Source organism: Argentina anserina, chromosome 5 (assembly GCF_933775445.1).
Source record: "Argentina anserina chromosome 5, drPotAnse1.1, whole genome shotgun sequence".
Lineage (NCBI taxonomy): Eukaryota > Viridiplantae > Streptophyta > Magnoliopsida > Rosales > Rosaceae > Argentina > Argentina anserina.
Genome location: NC_065876.1, coordinates 8,801,021 through 8,813,341, shown reverse-complemented (window position 1 = coordinate 8,813,341; position 12,321 = coordinate 8,801,021). Strand labels below are relative to the sequence as shown.

Below are 12,321 nucleotides of genomic sequence, written 5' to 3'. Positions count from 1 at the left end.
CATTATTCCCTTTTATTAGACTATGAATTAGTTTGCATTTCAAATGTAATTGTTCTTCATAATGAAGGTCTCATCAATCCATTGGCGTGCTAATTATTCCTGGAGTTAAAGGAGATCCAGACTGTAGGAAAAGACAAAAATTGTAGTTTTTTCCGATCAAAATGTCGATCAATATTATTTAGTAAAGATAATTAAGATAATATAGAGTTATTCATTCATTTTAAAGTCTAGACAAAATTAGCTAATATGACCGTGATCTACTTATTTTCTCAAAAAGTTTATAGCATTTTAAATAATAAGTCTAAACAAATGTAAAATAAATAGTAAAAGGTACACCACACCAACTTAGACATTCCCTGAGATTTAAAAAATCGATTCCGCTTGAGGAGAGATGAGAGTCTCTATCACTGCATCATTCACAACCTCCATATGAGAATCATATGCAACACACTCAACATTGGAGCCTCTGCCGTTAACTCAGGCTCAAAAACATATTTTGGATCCTACACTTTAGCTTCTTCATAGCAACCATCTTCCAAGTCGAAGACTTGACCTCAATGTTATCTGAAGCCTCCATCACTAACCCCAGGCGGCCTGAGGCCTATTCGTAGTACTAGGGGTGGACTTCGGTCCATTCGGTTCGGTTTTAGACATGAATATGGAACTGAACTGAATTTGAACTTCGATTCAGTTCATGGTTTTTAAACATGCAACACCGAAAATTGAACCAATCGGTTCGGTTCGTTTTTTTCTTTAATTTTTTTTAAAAACTGAATTAAACTAAAATTGCCATATTGAATTTTTGGGGTTTCCCCCTTTTTTTTTTACTTATTTGAAAAAAAATTATAAATATAAATATATAACTACAATACAATCGAAAAAATGAGGGTTTAAATTTAATATTGTAGGCAACATACCTGTTGATGTGGTGATCACACCCGGTTTAGTACGCCGTGTTCCTTGTGGATGTGATACGCCGTACTTCTGTCTTTTCCCTGTCACAAATGGCACACGTCGTCACAGTAGAGACCACGGCGGCGTGGTCTTCAACTCTCCGACGCTTAAGTTAGGATGGTGGTAATTTATGCAGAGTTACAGTAGGGGGTTTAGTGTACTTACCTTATGAGGTCAAGAGTTTGACCTTTTATTGTTGAGTTGAGGTAGATCATTTATCTATCTTTCGATGTGGGACGACGTCCGATTAATGTGTTCTCTGGCGTCTTCTTTGAGATGCACGTGAGGGCGCGCGTCCGTAGTTAGTTTGGACCGCGGGGAGGCCCATTGCGTAGCTAGTACGGCTGACTTGCTATTAGTATTGTAAGACTGTGCTATACATTAGCCTTAATGCGCTGATAGTTGTGCTGATTATGGCGGGCATTAGCCTATGCCAACAAGTCCCCCCAAGTTCCCAGTCTAGGGAGGTGATTTCATGACTGGGGAGTTAATATTTGAGCGTTTTGCCATAATCAGCAATGGGTCTCACTGACCCTCTCGTAGTCCCCCCACTCCCCGGTTAAGGAATGCCGAGTTGGTTGATGGTGTAATGAGCCGTGTCGAACCTCTTTGGGTATTATTGGTTGGTTTTAGTGCCTCTGTCGTAGCCGAGTCATGTTTTGTGTAGTACGTTTGATCGCTCTTTGAGCGTAGTGCGTCCGTCATAGCGTAGTGAATGCTTGCGCGTGGGACGTCTTTCATCGCTATCCTTGAGCTTAATGCGTCCGTTATAGCGTATTGAATTCTTACACGTAGGACGTCTTTCATCGCTATCTTTGAGCGTAATGCATTTGTCATAGCGTAGTGAATTCTTACGCATATGACGTCTTTCATCGTTATCTTTGAGCGTAGTGCGTCTGTCATAGCGTAGTGAATTCTTACGCGTAGGACGTCTTTCATCGCTATCTTTGAGCGTAGTGCGTCTGTCATAGCGTAGTCAATTCTTACGCGTAGGACGTCTTTCATCACTATCTTTGAGCGTAGTGTTTGTAGGTTGAGAGCAGCGCCATTCGCGCTGTGGGCAGCACGTGTCGTACATGCATTGGGCGGATGTTTCGTGAACGATTCAAATTCGTGGGGTGACGTTATCCAAGAAGACAGTTATTGCATGTAATTAAGGCGTGTGTAACCGAAACGTTGCCTCGGTAACTCATGCCACGTGGCGAGATCTAGAGCGATGTCTCTTGGGTCGACGGCTAAGATGTGAGTAACGGTTTTCTGGATCTGACGGTTAAGGGATGCTTGTGAGAAATCAACGGGCGAGATGTGAGGTGGAATTTAGTATAAAGGGGTGAAAGGGATAGAATGGCTGTCATTATCGACAGATCCAAGTTTTCGAAATCTAAATTCTCTCATTCCCTCTCTTTTGCTCTCGTCTGTTCCCCTTCGCGTTTGGAAGAAACTCATCGGGATTTTTGTGTGAATCGGTTTTTTGAGGTATGTTTCTGATCTGAATCTCCTTTATACGACTGTGGCTTTGGTTGTTTGTTGGTAGGTTTGTGTTTATAGGGTAAATCAGTGGTTTTGGGTTTGGGTTTTTCCGACAGATTTATGGGTTTTGGGTCTGTTTGATCTTTGGATTGGTGTTTTCCGGCAAAGTGGGGTGTTTATACGGGCGGTGCGGATGGGTTTTCGCCGTTAACTGGGTTTGATGTTCTTCATGTTCTTCATGTTCTCCATGTTCTTCAAACTCGTTCTTGCGAGGTTCGTAGGATAGATCTGACTAACTTTCTGACTTCTAGTTCTAGGTTGTTCGCCTTTGACTTCGGTGTTGCTTGCTGCGGCGTAATGCCTAGGATAAATATACTAACTGACAGCGATTCCGCGTCTGCAGAAGGAAGTTGGTCCGCGTCGTCATCTTCTTGGTCGTGGACAAGTGACTTGGAGGCCAACTACTTGGGTTTGGTGCGGCGTAGTGGTGGAAACGGCTTGCGTCTCCAAGATCGTACCGCTGTCTTTGCAAGAGTGCTAGCGAACTAGGACACGAGAGTCGTCAAGCACCATGGAGTCACAACGTGAGGAGATTGGAGAAATTGACGTGGATCTCGCTCTGGGACAAGATCAAGGCGTGTCAGAGCGTATCGCGAGTGCTTCGGGGACTAGCACTTCAGGCCGAACACTGAGCCTAGCGCCTGTAAGGCGTTGGTTAGATGGCGGAGTACATAGGTCGGAGGTGGAAGAACCGCATGGAGCTGACTCCGCCGCAGTGAATGGCTACGTGGAGGAGTTTAAGTTGCCTGCCGTGATCGTCGCCCGTGCAATTCGGCGTGGTGAATTTGGTTCTATGTTGCCTAACGGGTACGCGCTAGTAAGTCCCTCTGTACTACGGCTTGGGGTGGAGTTACCGTTAGATCCTCGCCTACAGTGTCTTGTGGCGGAGTTTGGCTTGGCTTTTGGTCAAGTCAGCTACAACATGTGGCGAGTCCTTCTCGGTCTCTGCTCACTCTTCTACCTCTCAGGGTGTTCGGCTCCTACTGCGGCGGAAGTGCTCCATTTCTTCAAGGTGGATTATAACCAGCGCAATGGTAATGGAGGGTCCGCGCGATTTGTGAGGCGGGATGAGCGCAGTGAATACCAGGTTTTAGAGAACTGGCCCACCTCGGAGGCGAACTGGAGAACAAACAGCTTCATAGTAGAGAGGGGATGGGAATATAGGCGCATTAACGGGGTAGAGTATCTCCCAAAGAGGCGTATTCCCTCGCAGTTTCAAGCCATTAATTGTAGGGTTCGATGCTTTACTAAATTTTGTTGCTACGGAATAACTGTTTGTTGACGCTACCTTTTTTTTGTTGCGTAGCTGGAAGGAGGTTGGTGTTGTCGGAGCGAGAAGTTGATCGAGTAAATCGTGTGACATACCTTTGGAGGTGCCAAGGTGAGGACTTAGTCCACGATTTGAAGGTATTGACGAACTCGTAACTCTTGTTTGAGCAAGGATTACTACGTCGCCATCGTAAGTAAAAGTGCTACGCTCTTCAGTATTCTATTCTTTGTTTATGGCGTATTAATCTGATGTTATGTGTGCAGCTACGATGCTCTCGGTGAACAGGAATTTTGAGAAATCGGAGCGCATCTGCTACGCAAGATTTCTGCAGCAGAAAGATCCCGACGTAACGCCGGATACTGAAGGACTAGCGGTAACGATGTTGTGACGCATTATATTCAAGAAGGTGGCGACATCCACGAAAAAGATGAATGCCTCGGCGAAGCGGGTCGAGGATTCCCCGCAAGTCGTGGATCTGCAGAAGGAGTGGGCCGAAGATGTGGAAGATGTGATGGTAGAAGCTCCGCCTCCTAAGAGACAGAGGACTACGCATGTGGCGCCTTTCACCTTTATAGAATCTCGGGTCTTCGAGGATCTGTCCGCGTTGGACCATAGTCTTTTGAGCCAGCTGGGGGCTCCGGAGCTGGAGAAGTTGGTTTTACTCAGCCAGCACGCCGGGCTCGGAGAGTTGAGGCGGCCTAAAGGGTCTGGTTTGGACCTGCGGAGTCCACTCGGTCTAGCTGCGATGAGAACGGCAAATAAATATGGTGTTCAACCTGCTCGACGCGGAGCGGGATGCTCTGGAGGCGCAACGCCATCTCGCCGAAGTGGTTGAACGGGACAGCAGTCACGCGACAAGGGTCTTACTGCTAGAGAACGACTTGGCCAATGCTAAGGCCAAGTTGGAAAATGCGGCGAACCTCCAGGAGGACCTTCGGCAGGAGGTTGCCTGTCGGGTGGTGGCCGAGTCGCTTGCCCAGGAGATGGCCGCGGAGAGAGATGCGGCACAATCTGCTCTTGCAGAGGCTGAGGAGCTCGTAAGGCGGATGAGCGAGGAAGCGAAGTTGAAAAAACCCGCGTAGCGGAATGAGGCTGCATCCAGCGCAGTGGCTGCCTTCAAATCATCCGCGGAAATGACTAAGTACCTTTTTTAGGACCCAGTCGCCTAATTGGAGTGTCCTACTCTTGACTCTGGAGTTGTAGAAGCGTGCTACGCGCCGTTTGTTCTGAATGTTATGACGGTGCGCTGCGATGCACTTCTCTTCCAAGAGATCTTTATCAATTTGCATATTTTCCGAATTGGTGTCGGGGTCGAAAAGCGAAACTCGTTGTGTTGGCTGAATTACTTCGATGGGAAGGACTGCTTCCGTGCCGTACATTAGACAAAAAGGAGTTTCGCCCGTGGCTTCTGTTGGTGTGGTACGGATTGCCCATAACACTTCGTCGAGTTTTTCGGGCCAAAGTCTTTTGGCTTCATCCAGCTTTTCCTAAGGAGGCCTTTGATCAACTTGTTAGCGGGCGTCTACTTGCCCATTGGTTTTGGGATGTGCTACGGATGCGAATTTGAGCTTAGTCCCTCTTGCCTTGCACCATGTGATGAGGTGATCGTTATTGAATTGTGTGCCGTTATCTGTGATGATAGACTCCGGCGTACCGTGGCGGTAGAAGATGTTGCGTTGCAGGAAGTTTTGGACCTTCTCGGTTGTAATGGCCGTCAAGGGTGCAGTCTTAATCCATTTGGAATGATAATCGATGCACACAATGACCCACTTGAATTGGCATTTCCCGACGGGAAGCGGGCCAATTAGGTCTATTCCCCAAAGGCAGTTGATCCACGGGCTGACTATGTAAGATAGCGGTTCTGAGGGTAGGCGTGGTATGGGTCCATGAATTTGACATTTGTGGCAAGATCTGGCGAGCTCCTGTGCATCGGAGGCTAGTGTGGGCCAATAATATCTTGTGCGGAGTGTCTTTGCAGCCAATGCATGGCTGCCGTAATGGTTGCCACAATCACCGTTGTGGATTTCGTTCAAGATTTGCTTGCCTTCTTTGGCTGTGACGCATCTAAGTTCGGCATTCAGCAGACCTTGGCGATAGAGCGTGTTATACCGCAGATAATACCTTACCGCTCGCCTCCTTAGTTGCTTTGCCATAGTCTCGTCTTCGGGTAGCCTGCCGTTATGCTTGAATGCTATTATCTCATCCATCCATAAGGCTTGGTCGCGCTCTACCTGGCATACCTGTTGCAAGGTCTGGTAGATGGAAGGATGGTGGAGAACTTCGACCCTGGTATCCTTGTGGCATTGGTGTGGCTGCGCCGTGGCGAGTCTTGCTAAGGAATCCGCCCTTGCGTTATTGGCCCTTGGTATTTGATTGATATGATAGAATTCAAATCGCTTTAACAGCGTTGTGGCGTACGCCAGGTAGGCTGCTAATTGCTCATCTTTGGCAGTGAAGGACCCGATGATTTGATTGACTACGAGCTGAGAGTGACTATACACATTGATGCTTGTGGCACCCGTGCTGAGGGCCAACTGTAGTCCTGCAATCAGTGCTTCGTACTCTGCTACATTGTTGGAGGCATCAAAGTTGAATTTTAAAGCATACTCGAGTTCGAGTCCCCCCGGTCCGCTCAAGATGATCCCCGCTCCGCTAGATTTGGCGCAGCTGGAGCTATCTACATGCAAGTTCCATGGCGAAATCTTGATGGGGTTGATGACATCATATGGTACCACTTCCGTCGTATCTCGGGGGATCATTTCTGCAATAAAATCGACTACGGCTTGTTCTTTTATGGCGGGTCGTGGCTTGTATTCGATGTCGAATTCTGTCAGCTCGATAGCCCACTTGCTGAGTCGCCCGGAATGATCTGGATTCTGTAGTACTTGTTTGAGAGGCTGGTTTGTAAGTACGTGGATGCTATGAGCTTGGAAGTAGTGGCCCAGTCGCCTGGCTGCTACGATGAGCGCGAGGGCTAATTGTTCCAGTGTTGGATATCTCGTCTTTGGGCCGTTCATGGCCCTGCCTGCGTAGAAAACTGGCAATCCTTTAGTTTCATCATGGCAAACTAAGGCACTGCTGACTGCGGTTGCGGATACTGCGAGGTAAAGGTACATCGGTTCTCCTGGCTGTGGGGTCGACAGTAATGGTACTGCGGCAAGGTAGTCTTTTAATCCCTGAAAGGCTTCTTGGTAGTCCGGTGTCCATTCGATCAGTTTGCTCTTGGAGCGTCTTAACAGTTTGAAGAATGGTACGCACTTGTTAGTCAGTCTTGATATAAATCGAGATAGTGCTACGAGTCTGCCTTGGAGGGCTTCTACGTCCTTCTTGAGTACTGGCTGCGCCATATCCAGGATGGCTTGTATCTTTTCAGGATTTGCCTCTATGCCACGTTGACTGACGATGTAGCCGAGAAACTTACTTGTTGTTACGCCGAAAAAACATTTCTCCGGGTTCAATCGTATCTTGTATTTTTTGAGCACATTGAAGATGGTTCGGAGGTTGGCTACGTGGTCTTCGGCCTTTAATGCTCTTGGCCAGCATGTCATCGACGTATACCTCAATTTCCCGACCGATGTGTTGGTCAAACATTTGTGTGACGCAACGCACATACGTAGCCCCCGCATTTTTTAATCCGAATGGCATGACGTTATAACAGTACAGGCCTCTGTCAGTAACGAAGGTTGTAGCTTCCTGATCCGCCGGGTTCATGCGTATCTGATTGTAACCGGAGTAGGCGTCCATCATGCTTAGCAACTCATGACCTGCCGTTGCGTCGATTAGCTGGTCGATTCGCGGTAGGGGGAAACTGTATTTTGGGCATGCTTTGTTTACGTTCTTGTAATCCACACACATTCGCCATTTACCATTGGCTTTACGGACCATAACGCAGTTGGAGATCCATTCAGGGTACTGCACTTCCCGGACGAACTTCATGCCTTTCAACTTGTCAACCTCCTGGCGTATTGCCGTGCTTTTTTCGTCGTCGAAGCTTCGAGGATTTTGTTTAATTAGGTGTGCGGAAGGTTTGATGTGCAGTTCATGCATGATGATGTCAGGCGAGATGCCGGGCATGTCTTCATAGGACCATGCAAAGACTTCCATGTTGTCGCTCAAGAAACTTGTTAAGTCTCTCTCCACAGTTGGACTAAGAGTTGCGCTGACTTTGATCTTGCGCTCCGGATGGTGCGGGTATGGCGTAATGCTCTTCAATGAAGATTCAGGGTTTGCCGGTGTTTTGGTCTCGTGCGTCGACGACCTTGTCGGTCAAGTTTACTGTGGCATGTACTGCCAAGATTTTGTGTCGGTTGCGCGTCTGTCGAATCGCGCGTGTTTGTCAATCTTTTGCTATGGATTGTGAACCCCGGACATGTCCTGTTCCGTGCGGAGTTGGGAATTTTATGAGCATCATGTGTCCAGCGATAAAAGTTCGCATCCGGTTAAGTGTAGGCCGGCCGATGATTCAGTTGTAGGAACTGAAGGCGCCGACTATGATGAACTCGGCTTCGACGCAAACCGTGCACGGTGCGGTCCCAATGTGTACTGCCATGTAATCCGAGCCTAGGGGTTGGGTTACGTCGCCAGAGAAGCTGATTAGCGGTTCGTGGTCCTGTACTAACTTCTTGCCACTACGCTTCATCTTTTCGTAGCAACCCTTAAATAGAACGTTGACTGCGGATCCCGTGTCGATCATCATCTTCCCTACATCCCATTGTCCGCCCAAGACTGCGTCGATGAGGAAAGCGTCGTCATTGGGTAAGGATATGCCAATTTCCTCTTCCTCAGTGAAGGTGATCGGCTTCAACCCTTCCTTCTGTCGCTTAGCGTTTCCCCCCGTGATGGCGTACACCTGCATTGAGTGATTTCTGCGGTTAAAGCACTTTTTTGCTCGGTTAGACATGTTTGTCATCGGGGCTCCTCCCTCTATGACGTTGATGCGGCGCAGGTTCTCAACTACGGCCACCACGTTCTGTTGTATCTTTTGTTGCGTCGGGCGAACTCCCGTGTCGCCATTGGCTCTTAATATGCGGAGGGTGCGGCAATCATTCGTGTTATGGCTTCCATTTTCATGAAATCTGCACCACTTACCAGTTTCTGCTTCGGTTTGAGGGCGTAGTGGTCTTGCTGGTTTCCTAAGCGTCCCCTGATGCTTGTGGAAAAAGTCTTCCAAGGTCTCTTCCCTAGGCGGTGTGTGGTCACTACGGCGTCCCATCGCGTTAACTTGGCGAGGGTCTCTGTTGTCGCGACGTTCATTGCCAAGTCTCATGTTCTGGTCCCGGCCTCTGTGCCGATCGTTGTTGCGCGCGTCACGGTGATTGGTTTGATTCCACTGTCTTTTCCTGCCTTTGCTATGGTCTTCTGTGTTAGGAAAGAACACACGCTGGAGGGGGATTGTGTGTACAGATGTCTGCGGCGCAGTGGTTTTGTCTGATGGTACTGGGGTCCGCTTTTCCCCGTATGTGACGTATTCTGCCTGAGCGTATCGTACTGCTTCAGTCATGATATCGTCATATGTGGCGCCGCGCATTCAAGGGTTTACATTGATATGGAATAAGAAGTTCTCTGACCGTAGTCCTTCCTTAAAAGCGGACAAGGCGAGTGTTTTGTTCAGGTTCCGACATTTGGATGCTGCTGTTTGCCATCGCATGACGAAGGCGCCCAACGTTTCCCTGCTTTATTGCTTTACTTGAAATAAGCCATCCGTTATGTGGGCGGCCCCGGCCATGAGGATGAACCGATTAAGAAATGATGTGGTCAACTGCGCGAAAGAATCTATAGAGTTCGCCGGTTGTTCGAAGAACCAATTCATGGCATCCCCATCTAGTGTTTCGCTGAACATGTGGCACAAGGTGGCGTCGTCGAACTCTCTACTGGCAGTGACTTTCTTGAAGTTATTAATGTGCCGGAATGGATCGCCTTCGTCTGTGTATGGCGTAATTTTTGGGCTCTTGGATTGAGAAGGGCGCACGGTGTTCATTATTCGCGTAGTGAATGGGCCCGGCCTGGCTGCGAACATTGGTTGGCATCGTGGATTGGCATCCCGTTGTTCTATTGCGGTTAGTCGCTGCAAGATCAGAGCTAGCGTGGCAGACTCGCAGTTGTGTGGGGTCTGGAGCGGGAGGTGACACTCGTGCTCCCTTCCTCACGGTTGCGAATACGCCGTGGTGATGGTGGCCGCTTCTTGGCGAGTTCGGAGGGAGTGAAGCTGATGCTCAAGTGAACTTGTTCTCGTCCTTTCGTTTGCGCGCTGCCCTCGCGGTTTTACTCGCCATGTAAATGACTGCGCTTCCCCCGCTCGAGCTGTGCGCGCATCTTGTCGAGCTCGCCCTGCAGAGCTGCTGCCTTCTCGCGTTCAAGTGCCTCGCGCTGCTGGCATTTGGCTAAATCTCGGGCCATGTTTTCCATTCTCGCGTTAGTGCTAACGACTGTTTCGGGTGTAGGTGTGAGGATGATAGGGTCGTTGGCAGAAGGTAGGGGTGGTTGAGGCTAAGGTCTGTGATGTCTTCGATGTGAATGTCTGCCGGAGTGGAGGGGGAGGGATTGATAGTGCCCATATCGAAGTGTAATTGTTTGGCTAAGTGTTGCATGTGGTTTTTTTTTGTTGACTTTTTGTTGCGGTTTCCCACAGACGGCGCTAATGTTGATGTGGTGATCATACCCGGTTTAGTACACCCGGTTTCCCACAGCCTATGCCAACAATACCACTCTCAATCCTTTAATTACACGACATCTTGAAATTTTATAGATGCATATATGTATATAACTATGTATATAAATATATTTATATGTGTATATATATTTCCATATATATTCTTATATATATATATATATTTAAAAATATTTATTCTTATATTATATTGAGGCGGATTTAGTAATTACACATCCGCTTATATATATATATATATTTGTTTTAGCAAACTTATTTGAAACATACATATATGGGCCTACATATATATACATATATAACATTACAAAAGAGAAACATATAATTATATATGATATAAAACGTAAAATCACATTAATTAAATCAAATATTCGGTAAGATCGTAAAACGACATTATTTTATGAATAGTTCAGTTTTTCGGTTAGGTTCGGTTTCTTATGTGCCCAAACCGAAAACCAAACCAATTGATTCGGTTCGATTAGTGTTCGGTTCGGTTTTTTTCGACTTTGGCTGGTTTTTTCTGCTCGGTTTTCGATTTTTTCGATTCAGAAGTGCCACCCCTACGTAGTACCCTTAGGCAGACCAAGTTTACAGTTAGCCTTAGGTGACACCAATAACTTTCCATTTTTGTGTTGCACCACAATCAACATATTCTGTACAACCGTAAGAGCATTGGATTGAATATATATTCTCCATAAGGGCGGGCCGGCATGAGCCTTTTTAGAATAGAGTAGGGTAAGAGTCGAGCAAATGAAACCAAGTCCTACCCTCCGGCCCGGTCCTATTGAGCCTATAGGGTCAAGCCCGACTCGGCCCTAAAAGCCCGTCCTATTCAGCTTTTTTTGGGCCTTTTAATAATCAAGCTTTTAAATATATTTCTCATATTTTATATACAATACACCTTATCATGTATTGTATTTGATTTTATAAGCTTTATTTCTTCTGTGTCTTTTTGTTGTGAGAAACAATAATTGATTTTAAGTGATTTAGGGAGTTAATATATAAATATAGGCAATTAAACTTACATTTATAAAGTAGTAGATAGTTGAATTTATTGTCAATATATATGGGAAATTTAAATATATAAATAAAAAAATCTTGTATTACATGTTTAAACCAATATAAACTAAATTATGAGGTAAAAATCATATTAAATATTTTTTTATCAAACAAAATAAGGCCATGCTCGGCTCTTTTTTTGTTTGCCATATTTAGCTCTACCTAGAGGGCTGGACCGACCCGCCCTTTTAACCCTATCAGAATGGGCATTTAGAACAGGTAAGAGTTTGTATATTAAAGCCTCAGCCCAACCCTACCGGCCATAAAATTGGTTGACCAAAGTCAAACCTGGCCCGACCCTACACTAATCTCTAAAATTAGGGTAAGGCCAACCCCCGCCCAACCCATGATGACTTCTACTTCTTTCATGGGTGACGGAGTTCAGATGTGGTTAATCTCTTCATGTGATTCACCAAAGGAGGACCACTGATTTGAATGTAGTGGGCCCCACAATTCCTAGCTGGATCTGTGTTGCATTGAAATTATTAGAGTGACTTTCTTTGCATGCCGGCTAGATTGATGGAGCCACCAGGGCTAGAGCAATCACCATTGTACCACACGGTGTCTCAGCGTCTAAAATTGGAATACCCTCAACCTACACCTGCTTTCGTAGCCCATTCACTTCCATAGCTACCCCCTTCGCACCCATGTCGGGTAAGGGCTCCGAATTCACCTTCTCAACCAGAAATTGATTGGCCATAGGGGTCATTGAAGTTAAAGATAAACTAGACAAATTAACAGAATGCCCTTGTAGCAAATCCTTACGCTCGTGAACAAGAAACTCGTCACAACTCGAGGCTTCGTGCTAAAACCAGCCATAAGCTTTACAAAAACCCTTGATTTC

The 12,321-nt window shown here is 46.6% G+C and overlaps 1 protein-coding gene across 1 annotated transcript; it reads right to left on the bottom strand.

The window, feature by feature from the left end:
• Window positions 1–5,265: 5,265 nt before the first annotated feature.
• Window positions 5,266–7,302, bottom strand: LOC126795441 (uncharacterized). The gene has a single exon (XM_050522281.1). The coding sequence runs from the start codon at window positions 7,300–7,302 to the stop codon at window positions 5,266–5,268; it is 2,037 nt and encodes a 678-aa protein (XP_050378238.1).
• Window positions 7,303–12,321: the final 5,019 nt, after the last annotated feature.